We start from the raw sequence: 15834 nt of genomic DNA, 5'->3' as shown, positions 1-15834 counted from the left end.
TGCTCTCACTGCAGCTTTGCTAGCAAAATATTGGTGTAGCTAAACACAAAATTAGTCAGCAGAGGAGACATCAAGTATATCGATTTTGTTTATTTCATGCATTTTATCGTTGGTGGTTTGATGCTGCTGTTTATTTTTGTATGTCGCTGCTGTTGCTTGCTTTTGTTGTTTGCTGCTTTATGTTCTTGCTCTTTGCTGTCTTCTCTGTTACTTATTGTTTATCTGTTATGTTCATTCGTTGTTGTGTGTTTGTTGTTTAGGGTTTGGGGCTTTTCTGGTGTCTTTATTGAATTCAGCAAACACCGGAGACAGAGTGAGCTGATAAAAGATAGTCAAAGAAGGATAGAGATCCACCGCGCAGTTGCATGCATTTTGAGAAGAAGCTCTGGAGCTTGTTTTTAGTTCTCCTCTGGCATTAGCTGCCAGGACCTGTGGCTGCTGCTGCTGCTGCTCCTGCTGCTGCGGTTGCTGGGTGGAGCAGCAGGGCCCTTCGGCTGCATTTTTGGGGTGGGGCTTTGCAGCTGTGTTTCTGAGCTTGGTATTAAATGCATTTCTACTTGTTATTGCATATATTTTCTCATATACTCCTACTCATTTGCAGATGCATTCCTACTTAGTATTATTATATAAATTCCTTATTATTATATCTTTCTTCTTTTGCTTGACGCCTTTCGTCTCAGTGCTGTATATCTGTTTCCTCTTGTTGATATAGGGAGCGTTTACCCGTTTTGGTACATGCAACAAAGCAAGAGTTGGGTTTAATGATTGTATATGAGGTGGAGTTACAGCAGAGGCTGCAGCGGTAAGAGATGCTACAACTCTCTTGCCTCGTCTGTATTATTATTTTTAGAGAATCAGGAAGCCGTACGGCACTGTGAAGGGGTTTATCAGCTGGCTTTTGGAAATAATATGATGAAGGTATTTTAATTCTTTTGTAGCCTACGAAGACCCCCAAATAAGATCGATGCCACTCGTAATATCTATATTGTACAAAACATAATAAATATGCGTGCAAATAGAGGCAAAAACAAGTAGTGTTCACCGAGAACGGTGACAAGCGGAGAAATACCTAAAGCAGCACACAAAAATAATGGATATAAGTGTAGAATGCATCAAATGCAATAAAAAGAAAGGAATATCCAGCGAGGCCTGGATGAATCAGTGTTCCGAGGTGTACATACACCGCAAGAATAGCGGAATAGGGCGTTCATTCTGAACGAACGCGAGCGTGTCTTAAAAACCTGGCGAAAGCGAAATTATTCCTTTATTTTTACTAAACAACTTCATTTAAAATGCAAACGATTTATTGCCGGCTTCCGTATGACAAAAGAACCTCAGAAAACCCGAACGCGCTTTAGAGCCCCGGTGAGCGAGGCAAGGCATCTCGCGCAAAGGTAAAAGTAAGGGAAGCGGAGGTTTTTATGGTTTTTATGCATTGAATTCCTTCTGTTTATCCGTTAAAAACAAATTATTTTAAAATTAACCGGCGGATTCAGAAGAAAGGAGAATTTTTCGCTGGCTTTCCCCGTTTTCCTTCCGCCGCTGCAAGTGGTGATGTCCCGGAAGCTTCTCCGCGAATTATTCTCTTGGTTGGGGCATCGTTTCTTTTTCTTTTTTTAAAATTGGTGTATTTTCCCCTTAAAGTGATTGAAACTTCATCGTTTATTTCCTTTTTTTCGTTTGTTTGCATCGAGTTTTCAGCACGTGTTTCACCTTCTCCATCCAAAGGGTCGGGAGCTCTCGATTTTATGCATATTTTTCTGCTTTCACCTTCTACTTTCCCGTCGTAGCAGACGGAATGAATTTGCGTGTTTATGCTTTCCTTAGAGTATACTGTCTGAGGTGTGAAGACACCTGAACGCGTGGACGCCTCATCGAGCCCCTTCAGCAGCGAGGGTTATTTTAGTATTATTATTTCTAGCAAAGATGGAATACCCACTTCTTGATGATTATTCTGCAACAGGGCGCACAGGAAAGCTGCGCGATATACTCGGAACAACAAGGACTCAGACGAATTGGGACGCCAAGACAGAAGTTTTGAATTTGCAATCAAGAAGTAGTTCAACTGCACAGGCCAAGCGTTTAATGCTAGCAGTGGGTTTGTTTGTTTTAGTGGTTTTATCTTCTGCATGGCGTCTGCGTACTGCCCAGTTAGAGCGCGGGACACTCTATTCTTCTTTAGAAGAATTCTCCTCAACGGAATCTGTAGAAGCCGATAAGGTTGCTCTAGTGCAGAAAAGAATAAGAGCACTCAAGGCGGCCCTTCCCGATGCAACGCGACTGGCAGAAGCTGTACATACGCCCGAAGCAGTGCAGCATTTAATGAGGCTGGGTTCAAGCTTAGTAGGTGCTTCGCAGCTGAGGAAGGAGATAAAGGAAGCAGCAGATGCCAACAGCGACACCGACGAGCTCTTTGCAAGATTTGACGAATGTTTACATGGAGCGGTCTCTGCTTTAAACAGTTTAGCAACAATAGCAGCAAGGCGAGGGGAGCAGCATGCTGCACAACTCGTTGCTCTTCCTCCACCCTTCCAGCCGAGTGACAGCTTAAAGAAAGCATTAATAGATGCTGCAGGAGAAGAAGCTGCAGAGGCGCTGCTGCTGTCGCTACAGTCATTAGCAGAAACAGCAGGAAGTATGGAAGGACACGTTTTATCATCACATGAAGGACTTCGTGCAGCATCGACGCAACGGCTTACACTGAGTAATTGTGCAGAGAGAACTCATTTTATTTATTCTCAATATTCTCAATTAAGGAGATCTGTCAATGCTGCAAACCATGCATGCGAGGTGTACGTACAGCTCGAAAATACTCTTACAGATTTTCTTCATTCTTGTTTCCTCAGGAAAGCCGTTGAAGAACGCCTTAGTCTTGTACGCCCCTTTGAATTTCAAGAGGGCCTCCTTGCTTTATATAATGCTTCCCGTAGTTCCAGCAGCAGCAGCAGCAGCATGCATGACAGCAAAAGCAGCAAGAGCGAGAGTATCGACAACAACGACAACATGAACAGCGACAAGAGCAGCAGCAGTATTAGCAGCATGATTAGCAGCATCAGCAGCGGCATCAGCAGCAGCTTCAGCAGCAGCAACACTCGGAATCTTGAATCTGCGTTAAAGGAGTTAGCTACACAAGTAGAAGAAGTTGGAAAGAAATTTCGTCTGCATGATTTTATTTTATCTTCTTCTTTCTCTGGTCAAGGCCTTGTTAATCTTACGAAGGCAATTGAGAAGGTGCAGGAGGTGCAGCAGGAGATGCGTACGGCTCTGCAGCAGAACAGAGAGCTTGTAGAGCAGATTCTTACTGCTAATCCTGATATTTTCAGAGACGGGTTCGACAGCATTCGGGGTGTATATGTCTCCTTTGTAGCTGAAAGCGCTTCTATCGTGCATGAATACGCAGCGGGAGTACAGCGATCCGCTGCAAGTCTAAATGCACAAGCAAGCAACAGCTTGCATCAGCAGCAGCAGCAGCAGCAAGAGGAGGAGGAACAGAAAGAAAAAGAACAACAACAAAGAGAAGAAAAATCAGAAGAATCAGAAGAAGAACCAGAAGAAGAATCAGAAGAAGAAGCAGAAGAAGAAGAACAAGAAGAACAAGAAGAACAAGAAGAACAAGACGCAGAAGAGGAACCAGAAGGAGAAGAAGAAGAAGAAGAAGAAGCAGAAGAAGCTGAGAGTGAAGTGATGATGCGTTTGCGTTCGGCTCTAGAGACGCTGCTCAAACAGGCAGAGGGGCTTTCTCGGGTGTCTGTATATATGAGGAGAGAGAGTAGATTGCGGTTGATGAATCGTGCAGTAGTAGTAGTAGAAGGGGAATTAGAGAAGGCTCGTAAGACTACAAACGCAGCCCAGCTGCTGCTGCTGCAGCAGGAGGTGCAGCAGCTGCTGCAGCAGGACATTGAAGCCACGCAAAGGGCAGTAGGAAAAGTTCAAGTGGAGGCTTTTCAGACTGCCAATACACCTGAAGGGACATCGCCTCCAGCAGCAGACTCCCTGAAAGCTGTTGCTGGGGCTGCTGCTGCATGCAGAGCAGAGTTGATAAGGCTTGAAGCAGCAGCAAGTGAAGACGGCGAAGACAGCGAAGACAGCGATGCAGAGCAGGAAGAAGAAGAGACACATAAACCTTAACTAGAGTTTATTGCTGCTTTTTTCTTGTCTATACACCTTAAGTAAGCCCATACAGTCCGGCATTCTATGCGAAGCCAGACGCAAAGGAGCGCCTCCTTTTCTTTTTTATCGATGCCTATATTTATACTCTTCTTTTTGTTTGGTGCGATTCTTCTTTATTGATGCATTTATCTATACTCTTTCTTCTGTCTGATGCTATTCCTTTTTATTGACATCTTTATTTATGCTCTTCCTTCTGTTTGCACGCCTTCTGCACGACTTCGGTCTTTCGTGCACCCAAAGCAAGCCCATGCTGCTTGTTTAGTATTAACGCCAGGTCTCTTCATATATATATATATATATATATATATATATATTCATTATATAGTATATATATATACATGTATGTTATACACAGATGCAGGTGAATATACAGATACATATGTAAATCTATATATATATGTATACATGTATATACTGTGTGTATCATATATGCGGCTTTCTGGGTTTGTGCGTGCATGCATATGAAGATAAAGAAAATATGTGTACGCGCATGCATCATATAAATTAAGTAAATATATATATATATATATATATTATATTGCATGCATTGCGTCTTTATTGGAGCAATCGGAGAAATAGCACATGAAGAGAGATGCATTTTCGGCATTTAAATACAGCCGCTCAAGTAGATAGCGCCTTTTAATTAATTAGCTGCTATGGAGAACGCATGCATTAATTGCATGCGCAGCAACTGCATGCAATTAGTGCATGCGTCCTCCATGCATTCTTTCATTCTATGCATGCATGCATGCATGCTTGTTTGTTGCTTGTACTCATAGATACTTGTGTCCCTCTATCTGCCTGACACACAGCCTATATATATAATATATATAATATATATATGCATATATATGAAGAGAGACCAACAGAAGTTGCATGCATGCGCTCTAAGGCGGCGTGCTGCCTTCGTCGTTTTCAACACATCGAATTAGGACTAAATAAACGGTTCATTACCGCAGAAATGCACAAAGAGATAGATGCATGCATGCATGCATGCGGTTAGTGGGGTTAATGGTGCATGCTGTTGTGTTCTTTAATGTTGAGGCGATTAGAAATTTGTGAGTGCTTCTTCTTGTGTGTTTGTGTTTATGCTTGGTTTGTTGTTTGTTTATTTGTTTGCTTGCTTGTTGCTGTCACTTTGGCTGTTGACTATTTTTACTTATTTATCTACTTATTTGTTTGTTTCTCTTTCGGTGGAGTGCTGAGTAGATGATATTTTTGCATTTCTTCGTTTCTGTCGCTCTGCTGTTTTTCTTTCTTCTTATCTGTGGGTCGTCTCAACAAACACCCAAACGCTCAATGCAGCATGCAGCATAACAAGACGTAGTATATATGCATAATATATATATATATATATAGAATATATATAATGTATATTATCGGCGTGTATATAATATATAATCTGTACATTATATATATATTATACATATATGTATATATACGTATATATACATATATATATATATATATATAAATATATATATATATATATGTTATAAATGTACTACGTCCAGTACATAGTGAGTTTCTGTGGTGTGGAGCAAAAAAACAAATTTTGCAAGCGGTGCGTAGTTTTTTGGTTAAGTTGCAGCGAATGAATTGCAACGAAACAAAGCCCAACGTCAGCAATTCAATAGGTTGCAGTTATTTATTTTTTCATGTTTGCTGCTGCTGCTTCTGCTGCTGTTGTTGCTGCTGCAGCTGCTGTTACTGCTGCTGCTGCAGCTGCTGTTACTGCTGCTGCTGCATGCAGATAGCTAGGTGGGATGTATATACGTATTCAAAAAGGAGATAGCAGAATAATGCGTAGAAGGAAAGATGACTTTGGCATGAATACTTAGTTTATCTGTACTTAGTTATTGTTATAATTATTCGATATTAATTAGCTGCTTTATTATTATTATATTATTATTATCCTCAGCTGACGATGAAATGGCTACGGAATCCTCTCTGCTGCTCCGAGTCTTCCGCCTGTAAAAACAAACAAACGAATATATTATATATATTATATAATATATTATGTAATGCATGCATATTTTAATTATAATGGTAGTAGTAATACTAACTGAGAACGATTGTAAGAAAGATACAATAATAATAAGTAAATTAATAATAATCATAGTAATCAAAATCATAATACTAAATAATAATAATGAGTAATAATACTACCACTAATAAAAATTAGTAAAGATAAAGGTATATAAAAGTAATAATCAACAATAACGAACCTAAATAATAAATAATAAGCAACAGATAATAATATATTCAATTAAGAACAAACAATAATAATATTAAAGATAATAATAATAAAATACTCATAGAAGGTGCTTCCTCTCACCTTTTCTTTTCTATCGAGTATAAAAATAATTAAGGCCACCAATAACAAACAAATCACAGTCGTCTGCAAGCAAAATAAAACAAAATAAACAACAATATAAAACAAAATAAAACAAAAAATAAACATCAAACGAATAAACAATATAACATAAATAATAAAACAAACAAACCGAGAGAAAAAGGAATAATAACAAGCAAAAAAGAAACAATAAAACAAACAAACGCAATAAATGAAAGAACAAAACAAACAAAGAGGAGCAGAAATAATAAAGCAAACAAAGAATGACCGAGTGAACAAAACAAACAAACACAATAAAAGAAAAAAGAAAACAAACAAAAATAAAAGAATGAAGGCATTGAACACATTCAAACAAAAACAAGAAAATAATTAGAGGGGAAAACAAACGAAAACAAAACCCACGACTGTAACAAGAAATCTCTATCAATATATAAACAAAATATATATATATATATACACATAATATATATATGGACATATCTATACATATTATATATATATATAGACAGGCATTCACAAATAAATATAACAACAATATAAACAACTAGCAGGAAAATGAAGAAAAAAAGAAGTGAAGAGCCTCACGATCAGAATGTTGGCGAAACTTCTGCTGGGGTGTACAGACAGCTCAAGCTGCCATGATGAGGGTTTTTCAAGAGGATAGGGCATCACTATAACTTGTGAATTAGGAATTAGAGAAACCCACATATTATGCGATGTCTGCAGACCCACACAAACCCTAAACCCTAAACCCTAAACCCTTAAATGTAAGCCCTAAACCCTAAACCCTAAAACGTAAACCCTAAACCGTGGAACACTAAACCCTAAACCCTAAAACGTAAACAGTAAACCCTAAGCCCTACGCCCGATAACTCTAAACCCTAAACCCCGAACGCAAAAGGTAAACACTAAACCCTAAACCCTAGGCAAGGGATATTCAACCCATCAGACAAAAACATCTTGAAGAAAACAAAAAAATTATTTTAAGTATTATTATAATAACCATCTGTGTTGGAAATAACACAAGAAAGAATTCCTAAACCCTATTATTTATTTGTTTAAAAAACTATAAATTATTATTATTTACTATTATTTAGTATTATTATTCATTGTTATTATTTCTATTGATATTATTTACTATTACTTCTTATTATTGCTATTATAATTATCATTGTAATTAATTACTAACATTTATTATTATTTATTAACATATTTATTATTATTAAAATATTTATTGCCAGTTGTGCTAGGGGTAATCCCAGAAAGAATTCAGCATAATTATTTGTCTATTCTTACTACTTCTATTTACTATTATTACTTTTTTTAAATTACTAATATATTTGCTACTGTTATTTATTATTAATATATTTAATATAATTAATTATTAAAATATTAATTACCAGTTGTGCTAGGGGTAATCCTAGAAAGAACTCCTCAACATAATTATTTGTCTGCCCCAAGCCAAACAATTCAAATGGCAGAGACAGCGGGGCGTGAGCACTTTGAGGCAATTGAACGCCTGCAAACAAAAACAAGAAAAACACCTCTAAACCCTAAACCCTAAACCCTAAACCCTAAACCCTGAACTGCCATGCATGCATTCAAAACCCTAAACCCTAAACCCTATAACAACCGAAATCCTCGCGTAAATCAACGACCCAGCGAAATTCTCAAACATCAAATTCCTTGCCTTCTGCAAACAAACCCTAAACCCTAAACCCTAAACCCTGAACCGTAAACCCTAAACCCTAAGCAATACCTGTGCGCGGTGTCTTGGTGCCGTTCAAGTCGGTAACTGTTAATTTGAATGTCGCACCTAAAACAAATATCATCAACAGCACTTCTTAAAATGAAAACCCTCTGCATGCGCCTCAAACCCTAAAGCCTAAACCCTAAACCCTAAACCCTCAAACCCTCGCTCACCGACAGCTGCAGCGCCATAAGGGGGTGGCAGATCCGGAACCACTTGAGGCGCAGATGCGCTCACATTCTGCTGCTGCTGCTGTTTGGCTTCTAGTGCATCCATTGGGCCATCTACGCTGCCGCCGCTGCCGCTGCCCCTGCTGCTGCTGCTGCTGCTGTTGCTGTTGCTGCTGCTGCTGCTGCTGGTGTCTCGGAGTATGAGTGAAAGAGGTGTTTCTTGACTTTGTTTTTCATGCAAAGGAGCGAGAGTTTGTCTAAAACAAAATGAAAATGGACAGACGCCATTCAATGAGCTAACTTTAATAAATAAACTTTCAGTTGAAGACTCAGGAGGATGAAGAAACACTCGCACGGTATCGAAGGGGCTTCCAGAAGCCTTCTGCTGCTGCTGCTCCTGCTGCTCCTGCTGCTGCTGCTGCTGCTGCTGCTGTGGCTGTCCCTGACAAAGGACATCCAGTGCACCCTAACAGCAAACAAACAAAGACATGAAAATATAAATCAGAGAGGGAAGCGCTAAAGGTGTACATACACCCTACGAACAAGCATACTTGCATGCATGCATGCATGCATGTATAGATAGGTTATTAAGAGGAATTAAATACAAATATATTGTTGATTGAGGTGTATGTACACCCTAACCTTCTCGCGGAAGTCAAAGAAAGCCACGCGATTGCAGAGAAGTGTTTGGCCCTTCACTGACGCCACAAACTCCGCAGCTAGTTGAAAGCGACGCTTCTTCCCGTTCTGCATGCAAACCCTAAACCCTAAACCCTAAACCCTAAACCCTAAACCCTAAATCTTGAACCCTGAATTCTTTAGAAAGTCCTCACTGCATGGGATCGCCTTCATGCGGCGCGCTCCAATGCAACAGACACGCAGCTTCACAGCTTCCCAAACCCTAAACCCTAAACCCCAAACCCTAAACCCTAAACCCTAAACCCTAAACCCTAGGCTTGCCTTGGAATCCTCAGGAACATTTCTGTAGATGCGCACTGCACGAACCCCTCCCTCCTTCACTGCAACCAGAGCCACGTCTAAATAGCCGTCGCCATCCACGTCGCCCACCTAATCGCAAACCCTAAACCCTAAACCCTAAACCCTAAACCCTAAACCCTGACATCCTGATGCCTTAGAGCATAAACGCTAAACCCTAAACCCTAAACGACAGTAGACCATATACTGTAGCTACTCAGCTTCATCCTGAAGTGTATAGAGGCAGAAATTGCATGAAACAAAAGAAAGCAGCCCCATCTTCTCCATTGCATGCATGCACGCATGCATGCAATGCATGCACGCATGCATGCAATGCATGCACGCAGACATAATTAATGCATGTATGCATGCATGCAGTGCGGGTTAATTACGCTTAAAGTTGCGGGCTTCGCAGCATCGCCGTAGAAATGAATTGAGGGATCTGCATCCAGATATGATTTGGAGGCCTCTTTGCTGTCATCTGCAGCACAAAACAAAATTAAAAAAACAAAACAAACAAAACAAACATATAAACATCACGCAAGGTGTACGTACACCCGGCGCTTTCAGCCCCCACATACATTTCCGCTGCAACCTCAAAATAATATATAATAAATTATGAGACCCAAAAATTGCTCCTGAGACATTTAACAACCCGCATGTTCTGAGGTGTACATACACCCGAGGCGGTGCTGGGGTGTCTATCTATACACTTCAAGTACTGAGTCCCGGGGTGTACATGCAGCTTTTCAGTGTTGAGATGTCGATATACTTCATGTTGTGCTAGAGTGTACATGCAGCCTTTCAATGTTGCAGTGTACATGCAGCTTTTTAGTGTTGGAATGTACATGTAGCTTTTAGAGTTGGGGTGTACATGCAGCTTTTAGAGTTGGGCTGTATATGCAGCTTTTAAGTGTTGGGGTGTACGTACAGCGCGCTAAGGCGAAGTCTGAATTTGCATCGCAGAGTTCGAAGGGGCGTCTGCATTTTTCAACTGTTCGCGAAGTCCACCAAAAAGAGCCGCAGAGAGGCGGCTGAGTGTTTGCTGCAGCAACAAGCAGAGATGACGGAAGCAGCAACAATAAATAAAGCACAAACAAAATAATAAATACAGAATATAACGATAGAACATTTAAATATAAAGGCTAACAAAAATAGAAAAAAATCAATCATTACATATATATATATATATATATTATATAATCTAATAGACAATTTGCGGTGTACGTGTACACCGCAAGTGTTGCATGCAAATCCTCTCAGGTGCATGTACACCTCAATCAAACAATGTTTATAAACACTTTTATACTTACGCATTAAAATCAGAGCGTCATTCTTTATGCAAACACCCTCCTCGTTCTTCTCGCAAGATGGAACCAAGATGTCCAGAGTCCCTGCACACAAACCCTAAACCCTAAACCCTAAACCCTAAACTTTAAACCCTAAACCGTAAACTCTGAACATAGTGAGCCCCCATTTTTGCACGGCTCCCAAGCAACCCTACCCCGCTAAGCGTAAACCCTAAACCCTAAACCCTAAACCCTAAACCCTAAACCCTAGGTCACCGTCTGCATCGAAGTCTGCGAGAAGGATTTGCCCTGAGCCTGGCGGCAAAGCGATGTTTTGCTGCTGCCGCTCCCACGTTGCTGCTGCACCGTCATATCTGTTAAGCCAAACTTCAAGCGAAACAGAAGAAGAATCCGGAGACTGCACCATCTGCACATACACCCCAGCAGCAGCAGCAGCAGCGGCAGCAATAACGGTACATTAGCAGTAAGACCAGTCGAAGGAGCAGCAGCAGTATATCAGCAGCAACAGCAGAGGTAGCAGCACATGCAACAATACCAGTAGCAGCAGCATTAGCAACTATAGCAGTAGCAACACCATCAACATCAGCATCAACAGCAGCATCAGCAGCAGCCACAACAACAGCAGCGGCAGCAGCAGCAGCGGCAGCAGCAGCAAGCCTCCGGCTATCAATATTAAAGAGCCATCATCATAAAGAACGGAGTGAAAGCGAAGCAAAGACAGAAGAAAAGAGAAAAAATCGAACAAAGCCAAAGGCAGCACTTCAGGTGTATAGGCACCTACCAGCAGCAAATCTGCGCGGCAGTCTCCGTCAATATCTGCAACAGCACTGCTGTGAGGATTGGTAATAAGGGCTTCTTCTTCTTCCTGCTGCTGCTGCTGCTGTTGTTCCTGCTGCTGCTGCTGCTGTTGTTCCTGCTGCTGCTGCTGCTGCTGCTGCACTTCAGGTGTCTGCTGAGGTTGTGTCTTTGAAAAGAATTCACCAGCAGCAGATATTTTTCTTGGTGCAAATCCCTCAACCCCTCGGCTTCCTAAGTTTTCCCAAAAGAAACGAAAGGCGCCCTTGCTGCTGCTGCTGCTGCTGCTGCTGCTGCTGTTGCTGCTGCTGCTGCTGCTGCTGCTGCTGGTGTTTGGTGGAGTCTGGGCAAGCAAATCCGGGTAATAATCGAAAGTATAATCTGCTACTAAGGGGTGGATGCTGCTAACGCTGCATCTGAGCAGCTCTTCATCTGTGAGGCCTGCTGCAGCAGCCTCTGCTGCTGCAGCAGCAGCAGCAGACAGAGGCGACCGCGCAGCAGCACCAACTGGATCCCCCCCTAAATACACTGTTTCTCCCCCTGCTGCTGCTGCTGCTGCAGCTGCTTCTGCTGCTGCCGCTGCTGCTGCTGCTGCTTCTTCAGCTCGCGCATGCAATCTCCCAGCCCCAAACTCAAAGGCAGCAAGGCCCAAGGCGTCTGCAGCGGTATCTTCGCCAGCAGCAGCAGCAGCAGCGGCTGCTGCAGCAGCGGCAGCTGCTTCTGCTGCTGCTGCTGCTGGTGCTTCTGCTCCATTCGCAGGAACGTCTGCTGCTGCACCAGATCCTTCTGCCTCTGCTGCAGCAGCCTTCGCTTCTCCTGAAGCTGCCAATGCAGCGTCCTCAGCAGCAGCAGCAGCAGCAGCAGCAGCAACAGCAACAGCAGCCCCGACTGAGCCAGATGAGGCAACTATCTGCTGCTGCTGCTGCTGCTGTCTGCTTCTCTTTCTGTGCTGCAGCAGCTGCAGCACAAACTGCTGGCTATCCCAAGCTCTCTCGAGGGCCCCTGAGGGTCTCTGAACGAAGGCGACGAGGCCATACGTCCGTTTACCTGCTGCTGCTGCTGCTGCTGCAGTTGCTGCTGCTGGCGCTGCTGCTGCTGCGGCTGCATCTGCATCTGCAGCAGCAGCAAGAAGAGGAACAGGGGGCCCTAATGTAACAGCAATTATATCTACCCTCCCGTCTCCAGACCAATCAACAGCAACTATGCTGTCTACTGTCTCCTTCAGGTGTACAGACACATGAAGGTGAAACTGCATCAAGTCGGGGCTCCAGGTGTATACAGAGATTGTGCTGCCGCAACGCTCGCCTTTCCTGCTGCTGCTGCTCTTGCTGTTGTTGCTGCTGCTGCTGTTCGTGCTTCCGCTGCTGCTGCTGCTGCTGCTGTTGCTGTTTGATATTGCGGCTGTGGAGGAATCCGGAGGAAGCTGCGTTGATTCGCTCGAAGTGGGGGGCGGGTTCGTTGAGCTGCTGCTGCTGCTGCTGCTGCTGCTGCTGGTGTTGCTGCTGCTGCTGTTGCTGCTGCTGCTGTTGCTGCTGCTGCTGCTGCATTCTGGCAGGTGTGCGCTGCTTCCAATGAAGATGAAATCGACGTGCATATCATTATTAAAATCTGCTAAGGCCCCTAACTCGCCTCTCCACCCTTCCGCCTCTAGCTGCTGCTGCAGTGCCTGCTGCTGCTGCTGCTGCTGCTGCTGCTGCTGCTGCTGCTGCTCTGCAACGAGAGAAGAGCCCGGTGTAGGTAACAGGTTGGGGAAGCTTGCTGTGCGCGAACCGAGAGACATAAGGACAGATTGCTGCCGCTGCTGCAGCTGCTGCTGCTGCGGTGGAGCAGCAAACGGTACGGGTAAGGCAACATCCTTCAGGTCCTGTTGCTGCAGCTGCTGCTGCTGCTGCTGCTGCTGCACTGCTGCTGTCGATCCCGCAGCAAGAGCTGCAGACGAAGCAGAAAGAGGAGTAGAAAGGAGCTCCTCAAGCCTACCACCGTGTGCTGCTGCTGCTGCTGCTGCTGCTGGTGCTGCTGAAGGCATCGCAGCAGCAGCAGTGTACCCAGGCAAATGCTGCACAAAGAAAGTTCCGCTTGGCTGCTTCCTTCCGAGCCCCATAATTTCTGCTGCTGCTGCTGCAGGAGAACGAGCTGCTGCTGCTGCTGCTGCTGCTGCTGTGTCTTGCTGCCAGGGGGAGGAGAAAGGGCCTTGACTTGAGCCATCCTTTTGCTGCTGCTGCTGCTGCTGCTGTTGCTGCTGCGCCCTGAAGGGCAACAACCACAACAGCAGCAACGCAAACAGCACCACCCCCAGCAGCAGCAGCAGCACCACTATCCAGCGCTTCCTCCGCAGCATGCCGAGTATTTTTGCTGCTGCTGTTGCTGCAGCAGAAGCAGCAGCTGCTGCTGCTCCAGCAGCAGATGCTGCTTGCCGCTGCAGCAGCAACCGCCTATAAAGGGGTCTCGGATACGACCCAGGCAAAGGGGGGGCCTCAGGAGGAATAAGAGAAACTTCTGCTGCTGCTGCTGCTGCTGCAGCAGCAGCAGCAGCAGAGTGTCTCCGTTGACGTGCTGCGGGAGACGAGTTGAAGTCCTCCGCCTCCAAATTGTTAAACCCAGACGACAGAAACTGCTGCATCTAAACAGCAGCAGCAGCTGCAGCAGTTGCTGCAGCGAGTGCAGCTCCTGCTGCAGCTACGTCGCCTTCTGCTGCTGCTGCTGCTGCTGGTGTTTCTGCTGTTGCTGTTGCTGCCCCTGTTGCCAGCCCTTCTGCTCCCCTTGCCACCGTCCCGCTTGCCGTTGCTGCTGCTGCTGCTGCTGCCGTTTCTGCTGCTGCTGCTGCTTCACTCAAGCCACAACGAGGAGTTGCAAAGAAGCAGCAACTAAGAAAGAAAAGGCATGCAAGTAGACAGACTGGTAGCTGAGGTGTACAGGGAGGTATGAGGCTGTCTTTGCAGTGTGTTGAGGTGAACATACACTGCAGCAGCTGCTGCCAATAGCAGCAAGCGAAGAGGCAGCAAGAAGCAGCAGAAGAGCAGCAGCAGCGGCGGCAGCTGCTGCTCCTACTACTGCACAGACAGAGGAGATGCCGCACAGGCGTGCAGCAACAAAAACAAAAAAAAAGAATTCAACTCAAAAAAACAAGTCAAAAATCTATATACTAAGCCTTTAATCCACAGGATTAATGTTTAGGGTTTAGGGTTTAGGGTTTAGGGTTTAGGGTTTACTCCAGCCAGCCCCAGGCGTAGCTTGCATGCACGGGCCGAAAGGAGTTTCTTTTGTGAATAATAAAATAAAAAATAACATGTAATTAATATATTTATTTTTATTTTATTTAAAACTAAACTAACTTACCCCTTACCACTCTGCTGTACGTACACCTCAGCCTCTGCTGGCTGTTTATTTTTTTCTGATTTTTTTTTTGTATTTCTTTTTCTGCGTTTCTCTGCATTTATTTTTTATCGCGAATTTTTTGTTGATTTTCACTGGCTGGGGTATTTGCCGCTACTTATATATACATATATATGCGTATATACATATATATGCACATATATATATATATATGTATATATATATATATATGTAGATGGTTATAGGTATTAGATATAAATATAAATATATATATGTATACATATATATATATGTTTAGCTATATATATATATATATATATATATTTAGAGGTGGTAATATGGAGTACTTGAATTCGACTAAGGTTAAAAATATATAGCAGATGCCAGCGACGCAAACAAAAACTAAAAAATAATATAATAATATATAATTATATTAATAATATAATTATATCTCTTTGTGTCTCAGGTATATAATAAGAAAATCTAATTGCAAGTACAGAAGAACAGAATATATCTGTGTCTATATATCTATATCTATATATCTATATCTATATCTCCGTCGATATCTACACATATTTATATTATAGCTGTAACTAGCTATAGCTAGCTCTGGCTGGCTGTGGCTAGCTGTGGCTAGCTGTAGGTAGCCTGCGCTTCACTCTTAGGCTTAAATTATTGCCCGAGAGTTGCGAAGAACAGCAAAGAAAAAGAAATATTTATATATACTTATATATGTATATGTATATATATATATATGTGCATGCATATATATATATCTATATATATATATATATTTATGTATTATTATTATTATTGCTATTAAAATTATAATTATTATTATTTACTATTATTATTATTGGTATCATACATATATATATATATATACATTTATTATTACTATTACAGTTTTTACTAATATTATTGTTTATTATTATTATTATTATTATTATTGCTACACCCTATATACATATATAT

General features: G+C 42.7%; 2 protein-coding genes across 2 annotated transcripts; one reads left to right on the top strand and one right to left on the bottom strand.

The window, feature by feature from the left end:
* Positions 1–1926: 1926 nt before the first annotated feature.
* EAH_00020910 (hypothetical protein, conserved) lies at positions 1927–4128 on the top strand (the record flags this gene model as incomplete). The annotated part of the gene is made up of 1 exon (XM_013397108.1): positions 1927–4128. One exon carries the CDS (start codon positions 1927–1929, stop codon positions 4126–4128), a length of 2202 nt encoding a protein of 733 aa, XP_013252562.1.
* Positions 4129–6087: 1959 nt separating this feature from the next.
* On the bottom strand, positions 6088–13864 carry EAH_00020900 (T-cell immunomodulatory protein, putative; the record flags this gene model as incomplete). The annotated part of the gene is made up of 13 exons (XM_013397107.1): positions 6088–6141; positions 6509–6571; positions 7112–7246; positions 7927–8045; positions 8286–8342; positions 8450–8888; positions 9089–9193; positions 9443–9514; positions 9814–9902; positions 10353–10466; positions 10735–10815; positions 10987–11137; positions 11513–13864. 13 exons carry the CDS (start codon positions 13862–13864, stop codon positions 6088–6090), a joined length of 3831 nt encoding a protein of 1276 aa, XP_013252561.1.
* Between the last annotated feature and the right edge of the window lie 1970 nt (positions 13865–15834).

The sequence above is a fragment of the Eimeria acervulina genome, genomic scaffold, assembly GCF_000499425.1.
Source record: "Eimeria acervulina Houghton genomic scaffold, Eah_scaff146, whole genome shotgun sequence".
NCBI lineage: Eukaryota > Apicomplexa > Conoidasida > Eucoccidiorida > Eimeriidae > Eimeria > Eimeria acervulina.
Note: the sequence above shows the minus strand (reverse complement) of the source record. Positions and strands in the feature narration are given on the sequence as shown.